Raw genomic sequence first — 13,738 nt, forward strand, 5'->3', positions numbered from 1 at the left:
AGAAAACTTTATTTTTAAATTTTCTATGGAAGTCAATCCGTTTTCCGCCCAAACGTTAGAGCTGCCGCTATCCCGCTCCCCATTAAAGAGTATGATGCCAGACATGTAAGTCCAGTCTTGATGCACTGGCTATGGAAAGAATTAGCGACAGTTGCTTCATCCTGGTATGGCTAATCCAATATAGCACAAGCACCAAACTTCACCCCGGGAACACAAACTAACTCTTAGAAGTGTTTGGCATTTTCAAATTGAATTTTCCGCTGCAGGATGCATCTCAACAAATGAATTCACTGCTCCGAGAGAAAAGGATCACAAAGTCAAAGCAGCAGAGAGTATTATTCATTCTCTTATTATGGTTGCATTGTCTCTTTTGAAACGCCTTCTCTATGCAAGACATTTTAATCTGTTTTTCTTTTACACTCATCTACACGCTGTTAGACATCGCGGTCGTACACATTATTTCAGTGACTCCTGTGTCTCATCAGAGGCACGGTCTGGGGCGAAGCACCGCGTAATTACACTGAAGAGGGACCAGTGCCAGGTGGGGTTACCGGATAGGTGTGTGTGTGTGACTTAACTTCAAATCTCATCCCAAAAAAGAAGGTGCTAGGATCACAGATAGAATGTCACAGGACCCAGTGAAATAATAAGAGAGGAAATGCCTGGTGGTGGTGGTGGGGGGGGGGGGGGGGGATTGCGTGGGAGGTTTGTGTTTGATCCTGTCTCTTCCCTCGTTCGCCCACTTCAATTATCCACCTCTCCTGTTGGCCTCTCTGCCTCTATTGGGAATATGGGAGGTAATTAAGGAAAAGCACGGCCGCTGTGATTATTGGTTTAAAATGATGATTACCGTGTAGAGAGATGATGTGTGAACGAGAGGGGAGAGACGGGAGGTATGGGTTGTTTGTCTTCGCATTCGAGACGGACCCTATTCCAATGCATTTTCAGCGTGACATCCGCAGTAGGATAATTCACCCCCTGGGGTTTATCGCTTTAAACATATTCTCAATATAGGTTAGGTCTGCTAGGTTAAGGATTGTTCCAGACAAGTAGACTGCTTGGCAAATGCCAAGGGGAGATTACCAAATAAGCGAAAGATGGAGGGCAATAATGTCCTATTAATGACCACAAAATATGATTTATTTGAATGAATGCTAAGCCTTTACTTCCGACCTTTTGGATCAGTTAAAGCCACGTATTTTAGCTGGTCCTTGTTTTGGTCACAGACTATCGGTGGTACAGTCCTGTCCAGTCCGGTACTGTCCTTTAAATTGCCCCCTAGAAATGACTGCAGTTGTTGTGCTAATAGCTATTAAATGCCACTGTTCCTTGTAGGGAATGCAATTGCATGGCACGCAAACAGGCCATCAACCTTCCTATTTGTTAGCATTGCTGTAAGGTTTTAAAGGTGGCTCATTTAACAAATGTGACATTTCAGACAATGCTGTGTGTGTGTGTGTGTGTGTGTGTGAAGCCGATTGCCACCGTCTTAGACTTTTTAAACGATGCCTGACTCCGAGGAAGTCATTAAAACAGTGGTAACCCTTTGAATATTGCCTGGACGTGCACGTTGTTAGCCTCTGACTGCTTCCACTAAATTCAAAGAGTACGATTCTAGTTTCTTCATTTTATTTTATTACTGCGCTGAACTGGAAATTGATTAAAAGTCCAATGAGAGCATGGCACGTCATTAATACCAGTATATGTCTAGACAATACTGGGAAACGGGAAAAGAGTTTAAATTACTTTTGGTCACGCAGACCAACTCCCTTTTCACCTGTTTTTCATCTCTCTGTGCTTGTTTTGTCTAGAATCTGGACAACTACAAGCAAACATCCGAACAATACGCCCAGGCCCAGACCAAGGCTGAGAGTCACATCCGGTAAGTTCTGAGAATTTAGTGCGTATAAGCTATTTAAAAAGATTATTTGGAAAAGAGGTGTTTCCATTGTGGCCGATTCACCTCATCATGTCCTCATTTATGCCTGTTGCGCTCTAATGGCTCCACGAGCGTTGAGGCCTGATACGTTGCAATGGACTAGCAAACGCTCTTCCACTGTTCAAGTATATTAAGGACTATCACCACATGCTGCCGTCAGGGTGCCTGTGACCTCTGCATCATTCAATACCATCAATCCAGTAATCAGTAGCATCACTGGATCACAGTTACTTTTATTATTTGGTTGTGAACTTGCATCTGGTTTCATTGCTTCCTCGCTTTTTCTGTGTCTTTCACTCTTTTAATGTATTTTTTCTTTCTCAGTTTTTACTTATTTTAGTTTCTCTTTATGAATGTCTTTCTGACACACACAGTCCAACATTTCTTCCACTTTCAGTCCACAATGACTGCTGGCTGCAGGTGAACAAAATACAACTGATAGTTGACTTCTATACCTGCCACCAACTTGGAAGTCATAAATAATAAGCCTCTGCCAGACTTGGCCTTTCTATTGGTGGAAGTTTTGTCTGCAAAGCAACAGCTGCTATCTTCAAGCAGGAAAACGGAAACAGCAGGAGTCTCAGTCCTTTAGGACCACAGAGAACTGTATGCCCACCTGCTGTTATGGAGCAGGTCGGTCTGAAACATACATTTGTATCCCGCTGACCAAGAAGTCACAGTCACAGTGCAATAATTCATATTTACACTGTTTTTATAAACCATAGGGTTGTACTGCAATATTTAATTTCATTAAATATTGTTGTACCTAGTAATTTTTTCCATTATTTCTTATTTTCTATTTCTTCTATGCTTATATTCATATATTTATATTCTAGTATGGGAACAACAGTAACGTGACACAATTTACCCCCTGGGAATCCATAAAGTATTTATGATTCTGAATCTGATTATGATTCATTCACTTGTTCCCAAATTGTTTGCATGCATGGACAATGATTGCACCTGTCACCAATGCAAGAAGGCTAATAAATACACACTGCTTGTCCCTATTGTAATTCCTTCCACTTGTCTTCGCCTCACATTTTAATGTTCAGTTCTTGTACAAACCATCTGAACCTTCCTCTTGCCTAAGCCACCGCTTAGATCTCCCTCCTCTCTCTCTCCCCCTCTCTCTCTCGCACGCGCGCTTTCGCTCTGTCTCGGTCCCTCTTTACATTTATTTTTGTATTTTTGTAACCTTCAACATCTCACTTGAATTATACATTCCTCCTGCATTATATATTTGTGTGTTTGCAGCCTGGGAGAATTATAATTGCTCACCCTATTCTCTTGCATCTGCCATATTAAACACATTCTTGTCTCACGAGGCAGGATTGAGATCCAGCAGGTATAAAAACACTTAGACTAATAGTTGTTTGTTCATATGTCTTTAATTAACTCATTAAGTATTTTTTATTGCCACTTGAACAACACAAGTCTCACAGCTGTTGTTAATCCTGCCCTTGTTAGTAAAATGATATGTTTACTATTAAATAATTTAGCATTTTTCTCCAAAGCAACAAAGGGAATGTTTTTAGATACATGTCATTATTGAGCAGGTAGGGGTTATGCATCTTGCTTAGGGATTCCTGCAGGAATACGGCAATGGAACCCGGTATCTTTTGGCTGGGAGTCAAACACCCTAAGCAGACTAGACTATCCCCTTGCGTTTTTTATGAACACAAACAACACACCTGTATCTGATTAGTTTGAGACCTTTGCATAGAATAATGATGAGTTGGAATAAATTTGGATTCAAAGTATTAAATGGTTTATTTGTGTGATCCCAGGATGTGTGATTTGATTATCAACAGACTCCCAACAAATTCATTGTGACCGGCGTGCTACATTTTTAAACAATGGGATTTGTTTGTCTGTGCTCTAGTAGGTGCGTCTGCGTCTCAGGGTTTTAAGCCCTTTTGCATCCCCCTTTGGTCCTGTGTGTGTGTGTGTGTGTGTGTGTGTGTGTGTGTGTGTGTGTGTGTTGTGTTGTGTTGTGTTGTGTTGTGTTGTGTTGTGTTGTGTTGTGTTGTGTTGTGTTGTGTTGTGTTGTGGTGTGGTGTGGTGTGGTGTGGTGTGGTGTGGTGTGGTGTGGTGTCCCGCCCCGCCCCTTACACCTCGGCCCAGGTGGGTCCGAGGTGTAGTAGTGGACGGCATATACCGCCGCCACCCACTAGTCGGTGACAGAGAGCAGAACTCCTCTTTCCCCAATCAGCGAGATTGGGAACACCTGGCTGGAAGTAGAAAGAGACCTGGGAGCCATTTTAAAAGGAGTCCGAGGACAGACAAGAGGGAACAGGCCAGAGGGACTAGAGGCTCACGGAGACCCTAGATTCAGTGATTATTGTGTTACCGACAACTACAATAAATGCAGAGTGCGGCCTAAACCCTGTCAGAACTTGTGATTATTACCTGAACCACGCCACATTGGAAACGAGTTACCACTGTGTGTGTGTGTGTGTGTGTGTGTGTGTGTGTGTGTGTGTGTGTGTGTGTGTGTGTGTGTGTGTGTGTGTGTGTGTGTGTGTGTGTGTGTGTGTGTGTGTGTGTGTGTGTGTTTCGGGGTTCCCATTAGCGACATTGGCTGACTAGAATTCCAATTAATCTAAATAGAAACCCTGATCGCCACCTTGGCCGGTAATTATATTCTTATTTGTTTTATTATTTATCGAATTAACACTCATTCGAACTCTGGTGCGGACCAAACAAAAGAAACCTGGTCTGCTTGAAAACAGGGATGAACTTCCATGGGAACTCTGGTCTGGTTTGCTTTCGGTGTGAGCCTAATCCGACCCCAATCCGATCCAACGATGGGAACGAGCCAAAGATTATCAATTGTGGGTTGAATGTACACATTTGGATTCTAAATAATTATATTCAGCCAGGTAGGCTCCAGCCTACGCAAAATTTTCCGAGATTGAGTTTGTCTGCTTTGGGTCACTCACAACAACACTGACGTTTCTACCAAAGCAAAATGAACTAACCAAGACTGTTGTGGTCGTAGTTGCTCCATTATTATTTTCTGTAACAGGGGATGAGCTGGGTGACGAGTTTGGTTGTTTCGCCTAACAACGTCCAGTGTGAATGCTAACCGAACCAAATGAAAACACAACAAAGTATCAACTTCAGCTAGGACTCGTGTAATGTGTAATTTTGCACGCGCGCGTCACCTGTATACATATGGCCATTCAATTTCAAAATATTGACAGGTAAACTGGAATCTTATCGGTGGTTCTGCAGCCAAAAGATACTAATGAGACGGAGACAAACAGAGTGACAAAAAAATTTATTAACTCACTTGGAACTATAGTGCAACGGTCAATAAGTGGCACATCCGCTGTCTCGTATGCTACTACTGTCGGGATAATGTATTCAATTGATGCCTCATTTAGTTTACATTAGCATACTTGATCAAAGTAATGTTAACGGTTGAAGTGATGTGGCAATGGCAGTGCAAGCACAGGTATTAAAATCGGGTGGGTGAGGGATGAATACTAACGAAGCCTTATTTGCAGACACTCTCACTATTCCTGGCCAATTCATTTGAATGGAGCCCAATTCAGGTCAGAACAAATGCCCCCACTCATCTCACCGGTGCTTTCACTGTTTGGCGAAAGAAGGAGTGTTTTGTCAAGCAGCGCTGTGCCCATTATTCTCCCAGTGTTTTAGCGGCAGTACGGACACACATGCACACACATGCATGATCGTATATCCCCCTCCTCTCTCTCTCTCTCTCTCTCTCTCTCTCTTCCTGCTGCCTATCTCAACCACGCACGGCCTGGCTCTGGCTTTGTATTCAGCCGGCTATGTGCTGGTCGTGTTCTGTCAGCGTTTGGCCGGCCTTTCATTGTGTCTGGTCACGTTGTCATTTCACAGTACACTGACCACATGGTAATTATTCTATTTAGCCGCCGCCGCCACAGTGTGTGGGTGCAATGTGGGCATGCAACGCGGACATACATTCAAACAACCCAACATATCTTGCCACGGGTGCCGCCTTTGTGTCGGCTCTCTCTCCTCTTCTTCCTTTTGTATTTGACACTTGCTTGCTCTTCTTCCTCTCTCGCTCTCCTTTTTTGCCTCTTCAGTGCTCTGTAACACACTTTTCTTTTATGAGATCATTCTTGTTCTCATCTCCTGCTGTGTGACTGCTCTTTGCTTCCTGATCTCTTTTGTTTTTTGGTCTGATTTAAAGTTATGGGGAAGGATTTGCTTTTTCTTTCACGCTCCTTTCCTTCTTTTCTTGGTTTCTTAGCAGCTGTTTTGTTTTTTTTGGCTTCATTTCTTTGTGTTTTTAGTGGTATAATAGAAGTTGACGGTTTCCCATTATTTATTGTACATTCACTCTTTTGTGCAGTGACAAGCCTAAATAAATACATAAAGACACTATGTACTATTGCTTCATTGTCTATTAACAACTTTATTATTGGGTTAATAGGTAATCTTTAATGTCATAGGCTTTAACGCTATTCTTGAGTGTTCATGTTTAATGTAAACACAATACCTTTTTGGGATTTTGTGGACATTCTAGGACTTGAGGGCATTCAGGACTTAGCCCGGGGCAATCTTTCCCCCAGAATTTCTGATTGATAAACAAGCTTGATGTTTTTTTAATTCATTTCGTGCCAAGCCCAGGCCAGGTTGTGTAATATGAGCCGAGAAAGCGAGGATGCAAAATTCAAAATTTACCTGGAAAGACAGAAGTGTTGCAGAATGTACACGACGCTGTGCCGGAGCTCTGACAGAACAAGACGGCTAGTGCTGTGGTGCACATATTACTATAATGACTTGAAGCCTGACCGTAGACTGTATAAAGTAGAGCCTGACACAAATCCTAGCAAGCAGCATGTTGTCCCATGTTCTCTACAACCAGAGCCACCACTCCTGACGGTTGTGTTTTCCATCACTCCACTTACAATCTGGTACTGATGCATGTCCGTACTGCCACAACATGGTGCCGGACATGTGACCTTGACATTGATGTAAACATATGCACACCTCAACTTGGATTTCCTACATAGAATGTAAACATTATGGATGTTGCGGCTGGTACATCACACATTGGTTTACACGCAACCGTTATGGGGCCTTCGAGTTCACGTTATGGGCAAGTCCATTGCTTGACAATTTTTGCAACCAGCATGGCCATAAAGTATCACTAGTCAATCCATAATACATTTTTTATGACATTTAACTGTCAAGCGGGACCTATCATGAAGATGGGGTGCATGATGGAGATGAACAAGCCACTCAGATCCTTATGTATTTGCTTTATATATCAAGAATTTAATCGAGATTCCCATTGACTGGTGACTGGTATTTGGGCCACCTATAGGCCGTTAGTTTTAATACATATTAGTTGCTTCCTCCAAGGCTTTACAAACAGGTGGTTGTGTCTGCCGCTGGATTTCTACAAACCAAATGTTTTCGATCTAATTAAATGATTTGTTGGGAACATAAAGCATTAAGACAACAATAAGTTAGATCTTAAAAGGCCCTGCAAATTGTGTATTATGTAAGGGATAATCTATAGAACACCGGTCATTATTGGGAAAATAAGCCCTGACAGGGCAAACCGGACACCGATCCGAAGCAGAAGTGTCTTGCTTCACCCTGAAGGGGCTTATTTTCGATAATGACCGGCGTTCTGTACATTATCCCGCTTATTATACGGCTACTTGCCAAAATGAAAAAATAACTGCACACGGTGTGTCTTTTTACAATTTATTTGTTACCATTCATAGTGTTGATCAGCAGAGAAATAGTTTGCCAAAGACGTTGACGTCGCTTAGCAATCGAATACGCTGGGGTTGATAAGTCACCGGACTACTTGCGGAGTGATACGAAAGACGTGAATCTGAGGCAAAAAATCCACTTTCCTTGACAGCGGTCAATATATGCTTAGCAACGGTCAGCTATACAAAAATAATTGACCGCCGGAAGTCAGGAAGGCCCATTCAAGTGAATGGAGAATTCTACAGCATTAAAAAGAGCCGTGTAATAAAACCATTTATTCATGAGGTTGTGATAAATGATTGAATGAATTTCCTCATGCATCAAGTAACACACAAGAGTCTTTTTGCATATCGTGCTTAAGGGGATATTTAATTGTGTTATATACTTTGGTTGTCCTTAGGCTTGCACAACTATATTATGCCCCTTGCTTGTTTGGCAAGTAGTCAAAAATCTCATTCCCCGCATAACAATATTTTTGATTGCATTTGTTTCCATTAAATTTCAATACAAGAAAACAGAGACAAAAATGCCTACATTCCTGACATGTCTACTTGTTTAAGTAAGTGTATGCATCTGTGAAAAATGTGTATCAGTACACCTTCTCCAATTAGGGAACACAGGGGCCAGGTGACTACACTCTAGGCTTACTGTTTCTCCAGGGAGCTGAAGGCTAGTCCTTACATGTGACAGCACTTGAGTCTGCACAGAGTCACTCAGAGGTTTACCACATTCAAAGAAGGCTACATGCACTCACATAGTATACAGTATTTCCTTTCCTTATAAAGGAAGGTGTTGGCTATTCTTGGTCTTTTTCTTAAGTATACACAAACTGACACCATCCAATCCGCATTCCTGATTGCACTGACCTACCTTTTTTTGCTTTGTCACTTGTCCCTGAGTCTATGAGTTAGATTCTACTTAATCACCTAAACAGAACACATTTTTTTAAGGAAATCATGTTTTTTTTGGTGGTGTAAAACGGTTGTACACTGGGGCGATAGTTTCAGTAATGAATAAACCATGTTGTCACGTTTTGGGGATCAGTTTACGAGGGGGTGGGTTTGCCGAGGCAAAGCAACAAACTATGATTACATATTAATTACTTTCATCTAATACGTTGTTGGTTTTTTATCCACTTGAATCACCCAAAATGAAAATATGCTTCCACTTGAGCATCGAGTTTTTGCATTGTGAAGGAACCATCTGTTCTGATAGTTAAAATGTGGTTGTTGTTAATGTTGGATTTGTAGCACATTGATGACCAGTTATTGAAAAACAATGCACAACCTTGAAACCTAATTGAACAATCCGGATCAAGTATTTAACAATGCTGTGGTATGAAAACAATCAGCTGATGCTATTGGTGACTTTGTCTCGGAAAACAAGTGCACTTGAAGACCTAGCATATGCAATGGTCAGTTCACGCCTCCTGTTAACAACGGTACCTCTTGTCACCGACCAACGTTTTTCAGGTGGGCAACTTAAGCATAAAGAAACCCCCTTACCGAAATTGAAATTGTTAACGATAAAGAGTGCTGGCAATAGCGGCGCAATGCTCCATGGAGCATGTCTCCCTCGGCTTCCCGTCGATCGAGTCGGGCCGGACCCCGGGCTCTAGTGATTGAAAAGTTATCGCCGTTAAGATGTCACACACAAACACACATGCGCACGCGCCTTATCTTGTTCCCCGCATGTCACCTATTTTAATGAAACACTCCCCTTATCCCCTCCCCATCTTGGGTTCTGTAGATTCTCGCAGAGGGAGTTCAGTGGGGATCCATCAGCTAGGCTAACAGAGTGTGAATTGTTCTCATACACTTTCTATCTCCTCAGCACTCAAGCTGTCACTGTATGAAGGTACGGATAAGGCGGCTGTCTCTTTTCAATCTGCCGCTTGTGCTTGTTTTTGATTGCTATTCCCATTTCAGTCAAGGCTGGAGACTTTGGAACCTGTTTTCCCCCTGGTGTAGTCATTAAACTTGGGGAATTCTTCTTGTTGTATTGATATATGTTACATTGTTCCAGCAAGCTTGGATCAGAGTCACTGCGGTGGGAAGTGAGAGTGAGAGGAATAGTCACGACTTCTTCCTGTGAATTTCTGTTCTCCAGAAAGCCTCGCATTGGCCTCGCGGACATGGAGTTCATATATATATCTTTTTTTTTTGTTCACTTTTTACTCAATAGCGCAAGTCCACCAGCTATAATGTCATGAAAGCTATCCTTGTGGTAGCATCATGAAAGCTTTATAAAGCCTAACAATACAAGAGACATGCTCTGTCATTTCCTTTGATCTCACCCCAGCCATGACATCTTTGATCCTCTCCTCTCACTCAGCGCAATATTAAAAAAGCTGAAGCTCTCTGCTGGTTTTGAGGAACCCAAATCCTTGTCATCATACGTTAATAACCTTTCACCCTCCCTCCCTATACACACGCGCACGCGGGCGGACGGGGACACACACACACACACACACACACACACACAGTGTCACACACACAAACACACACACACAGTGTCACACACACAGTTACTTACACATACACACACACACACACACACACACGGAGAGCCTCTAACAAAGAGAGAAAATAATGAAATGTTACGCCCTTGTGATATCTGCCTTTTCTTCTTATTGCCTTATTCCCAAATGCCAGTCTTTGCACTGGTGCAGAACACGGGCTTTCTTCATGAAAACCACACACTGCCAAAGAGAGACAAAAAAAATAATGAGAAAGTTTAATGATTGGAGCCTAATCTTCCTCCCTGGACACAGCACTTATACATGCAGAGCGTCAGGGGCACAAGCAATCCCAGCATTGTTTTGCTGCTGTTTTTTTTTTCTCCCTCCAAAGTTAGCTATCACACCAGCTAGTGCGGCTAATGTTTTTCTAATAAGAGCTCACCTTTAATTTCATTCAAACAAGGCAGTTGGCACAGATTAGCGGAGGCAATTTTCTGCTTCAGATTCCATTATTAAAACACAACTGCTATCAGAAAGTTTCTCTTGCTGAATAGAGAAAGGCAAGGATTTGGATTTATTGTTGTTGTTTTTTTTTTTTTTAAAGCTGGAGCTTGGATTTGCACCTCAGGGCTATTGTTTGCTGTTGTCTTCCGCTGCAACCGAGTGAATCACAATGGTGGACAAATTGACATTATGAAGTCCTTGCCCTTACTAGCTAGCCATTTCTTCATATACCTCTATGTCAACTGCAATCTGCTCTTGGCTGTAAAATCAAAATAATGGGTCTTTTAAGTCAATCTATTTGCTAAGTGTTTCCCTTTGCCTATGGCTCAATAGCTTTATAGCTATGCTTTTGACTTAATATGGAACTAAATGACAGTATGTGGTCAATTCACTGGCCACAGCATACTGTTAATAAATTGACTGCAAAACCAGACTTATGAGATGAAAACAAAAATGCATTTTCAGCCTACACTGAGAGAACCCGGCATCATGGTAATTGCGCTGCGTTGCCACTGGTTACTAGTCCATGCAAGTAAGGAGGGCTATTTGTCATCATTCCATACATTTCAGTTGCTCCCAATCGTCCACGTTCTCTCTCTGGTTCACCCTGTGTGTGTGTGTGTGTGTGTGTGTGTGTGTGTGTGTGTGTGTGTGTGTGTGTGTGTGTGTGTGTGTGTGTGTGTGTGTGTGTGTGTGTGTGTGTGTGTGTGTGTGTGTGTGTGTGTGTGTGTGTGTGTGTGTGTGTGTGTGTGTGTGTTGATGTCAAAAGGTCAGTTTCCCAGAATAGCAAGGCATGCCCTGTCATGTCAAATGAAGCAATGTGTCTCCTTATCAAATTAAACTTTTATTCTCTCTCTCTCTCTCTCTCTATATATATATATATATATATATATATATATATATATATAAATATCTCTATCTCTCTCTATAGCTCTCTATCATTCTATCTCTATCGCCTTGCTCTATGTCTCTAGTGTCTCTAGCACATCTTCCCTCTTCCTCATTCTCTTTGACAGAAGGAATACTATTAACAAGCTGGTAAGGCTTTTTAGAACTTAATTATATTACAAACACTGATTCTACAATTCGGTAATGCACATATTGCAGTACATACATCCTGAGATATTGCTTTTGCAGGACATAATGAAATTCATTCATTATTCATTAATCCAATCAGACCAGTAAATTGTGCTTAATGAGAATTATTTATTTTTGAATATGAGCGGTTATTTTTCGCTTTGGTGTGTGTGTGTGTGTGTGTGTGTGTGTGTGTGTGTGTGTGTCTGCATTTTGTGTGTGTATGTGTGTGTGTCCAGTCTGGGCATTTGCGTGTGTGTTGGTGTGTGCCTATTCCTATCCTCCCCAGTAGTGGTTTCTGTCACAACACTAGGTAAATTACTGCAAGCAACAGAGCACTCAAGGATTACCCTCATGTAGGATTAGCATTTACTTCCTGTGCGCGCGTGTGTGTGTGTGTGTGTGTGTGTGTGTGTGTGTGTGTGTGTGTGTGTGTGTGTGTGTGTGTGTGTGTGTGTGTGTGTGTGTGTGTGTGTGTGTGTGTGTGTGTGTGTGTGTGTGTGTGTGTGGAGAGGAGATAAAAAAGAATGAAAGAGTTCGAGGGGGATTTCTGAGCTGCATTGTCGATGCATAATTCATCTTTCTCCTGTACCTTCCCTTCATTTAGAACTATTCAAACAAAGCATATGAGCCAAACAGACCTCTCTGTAAGCGCTTCAAGTGATTTATGAATTGGAAGACGTTGCAGATAATGTTTGACACTACTGTTGCTGTCATTTGAGCTGAGCCTGACAGCAGGGAGGGTATGGAAGGACTGACACTTTGACTTTGACTGGCAGGAAGATGGCAGTGCAACACTGGGGTTAATATAGAAGAATGGAATCAAATTGTATATTTATATATGATATGTTGTATTCCAATATATTCACCTGGGTCTGTATGAGCGGGAGAAGATTACTTTTGGATCCGGCAGTTCTAGAAGTTATACTGTGTTAAAGATCAATCAAAAGAAAAGTATCTACAGAAACAAGCATTATATAATATATAATATGATGATCTATTTATATGATACATCAATTCATATATTTTGCATGCTAGAATAATTCCCATGCATGAGGTTTATTATAAGGGTACCTTGTGTAAATAAAGTCCATGTGGTTTATGTTATTTCAGACCGCTATCCTCTGTTTGGCTGCTGTGGGGACGTGAGGCTTTGTTTCAGCTTGTCTCAGCCGTTCTCACTGGTCTCAATGCCTGTACATATCTGTCCGTTTTAAAATGGTTGGCGATGGTGATGATACAATGACCCTCTCCTCCTGTGTCCCTCCAGGCCCCACCACACAGCCTCTATTTGTACTGAGCTCCAGGGACAGGTGTTCCAGTGCTACAGAGACAACCCACAGCAAACGCTGGTCTGCTCCAGCCTGGCCAGGCAGTATATGAACTGCATCCAGCAAGCCAAGCAGGTAGGCAACGCGGCTGTTCCCACCAAGAGAGAGACAGAGCAACAAAATCTTACTGATACACTCACTGAAAATTCTTTATTTCAAAATTACTTTTGCTAAAGGTGAATCTACAATCTAGATTATTTCTGGGACTGAATTCTATTCTACGACTTCTGTGTGTTTGGATTAGCTAATGGAACAGTGTGAATTATGGTGACTTTGCAAATGATATGCACACGAAGAAAATGCCAGATGTTGGCACTTCAAAAAACGTACTGGATAATTGAACAAAAATAAGTAAATCTTGGTAAACAAGCTTAATAATCTATTGAGCTTGTTTACCAAGATTTACCTCTATTTATAATAGTTAATCATTAAATACAATGAACTAACTATCTACAGACAGGCAACGGCACTGTGACTCTTTAATAGGGAAACAACAAGACTTTTCCATGATAAATGGACTAATTTTTCATCAGCCACTCTGTAATAGAGCTTTGTGATTTTACGCTATTAGTTTCACAGAAAGTTGCAAGACCTTGCGGTTATCTACAAAGTGCTTATTTTACCCCATTTCTTCATCAAAGAATATAATGAGCGGTGCAATTTTATGCATTTATTATTGTGACAAAATGT

General features: G+C 41.7%; 1 protein-coding gene across 2 annotated transcripts in view; it reads left to right on the forward strand.

The window, feature by feature from the left end:
- chchd6b (coiled-coil-helix-coiled-coil-helix domain containing 6b) overlaps positions 1 to 13,738 on the forward strand; it is a 79,650-nt gene that overhangs the window by 29,861 nt on the left and 36,051 nt on the right. For both annotated transcript variants that reach the window (XM_084463740.1, XM_084463741.1), the window contains 2 exons: positions 1,812 to 1,882; positions 12,988 to 13,123. In XM_084463740.1, coding sequence (XP_084319866.1) covers positions 1,812 to 1,882; positions 12,988 to 13,123 — 207 coding nt within the window. The remainder of the gene's footprint in view (positions 1 to 1,811; positions 1,883 to 12,987; positions 13,124 to 13,738) is intronic.

This window comes from Micromesistius poutassou, assembly GCF_964030765.1.
Source record: "Micromesistius poutassou genome assembly, chromosome: 2".
NCBI classification, from domain to species: domain Eukaryota; kingdom Metazoa; phylum Chordata; class Actinopteri; order Gadiformes; family Gadidae; genus Micromesistius; species Micromesistius poutassou.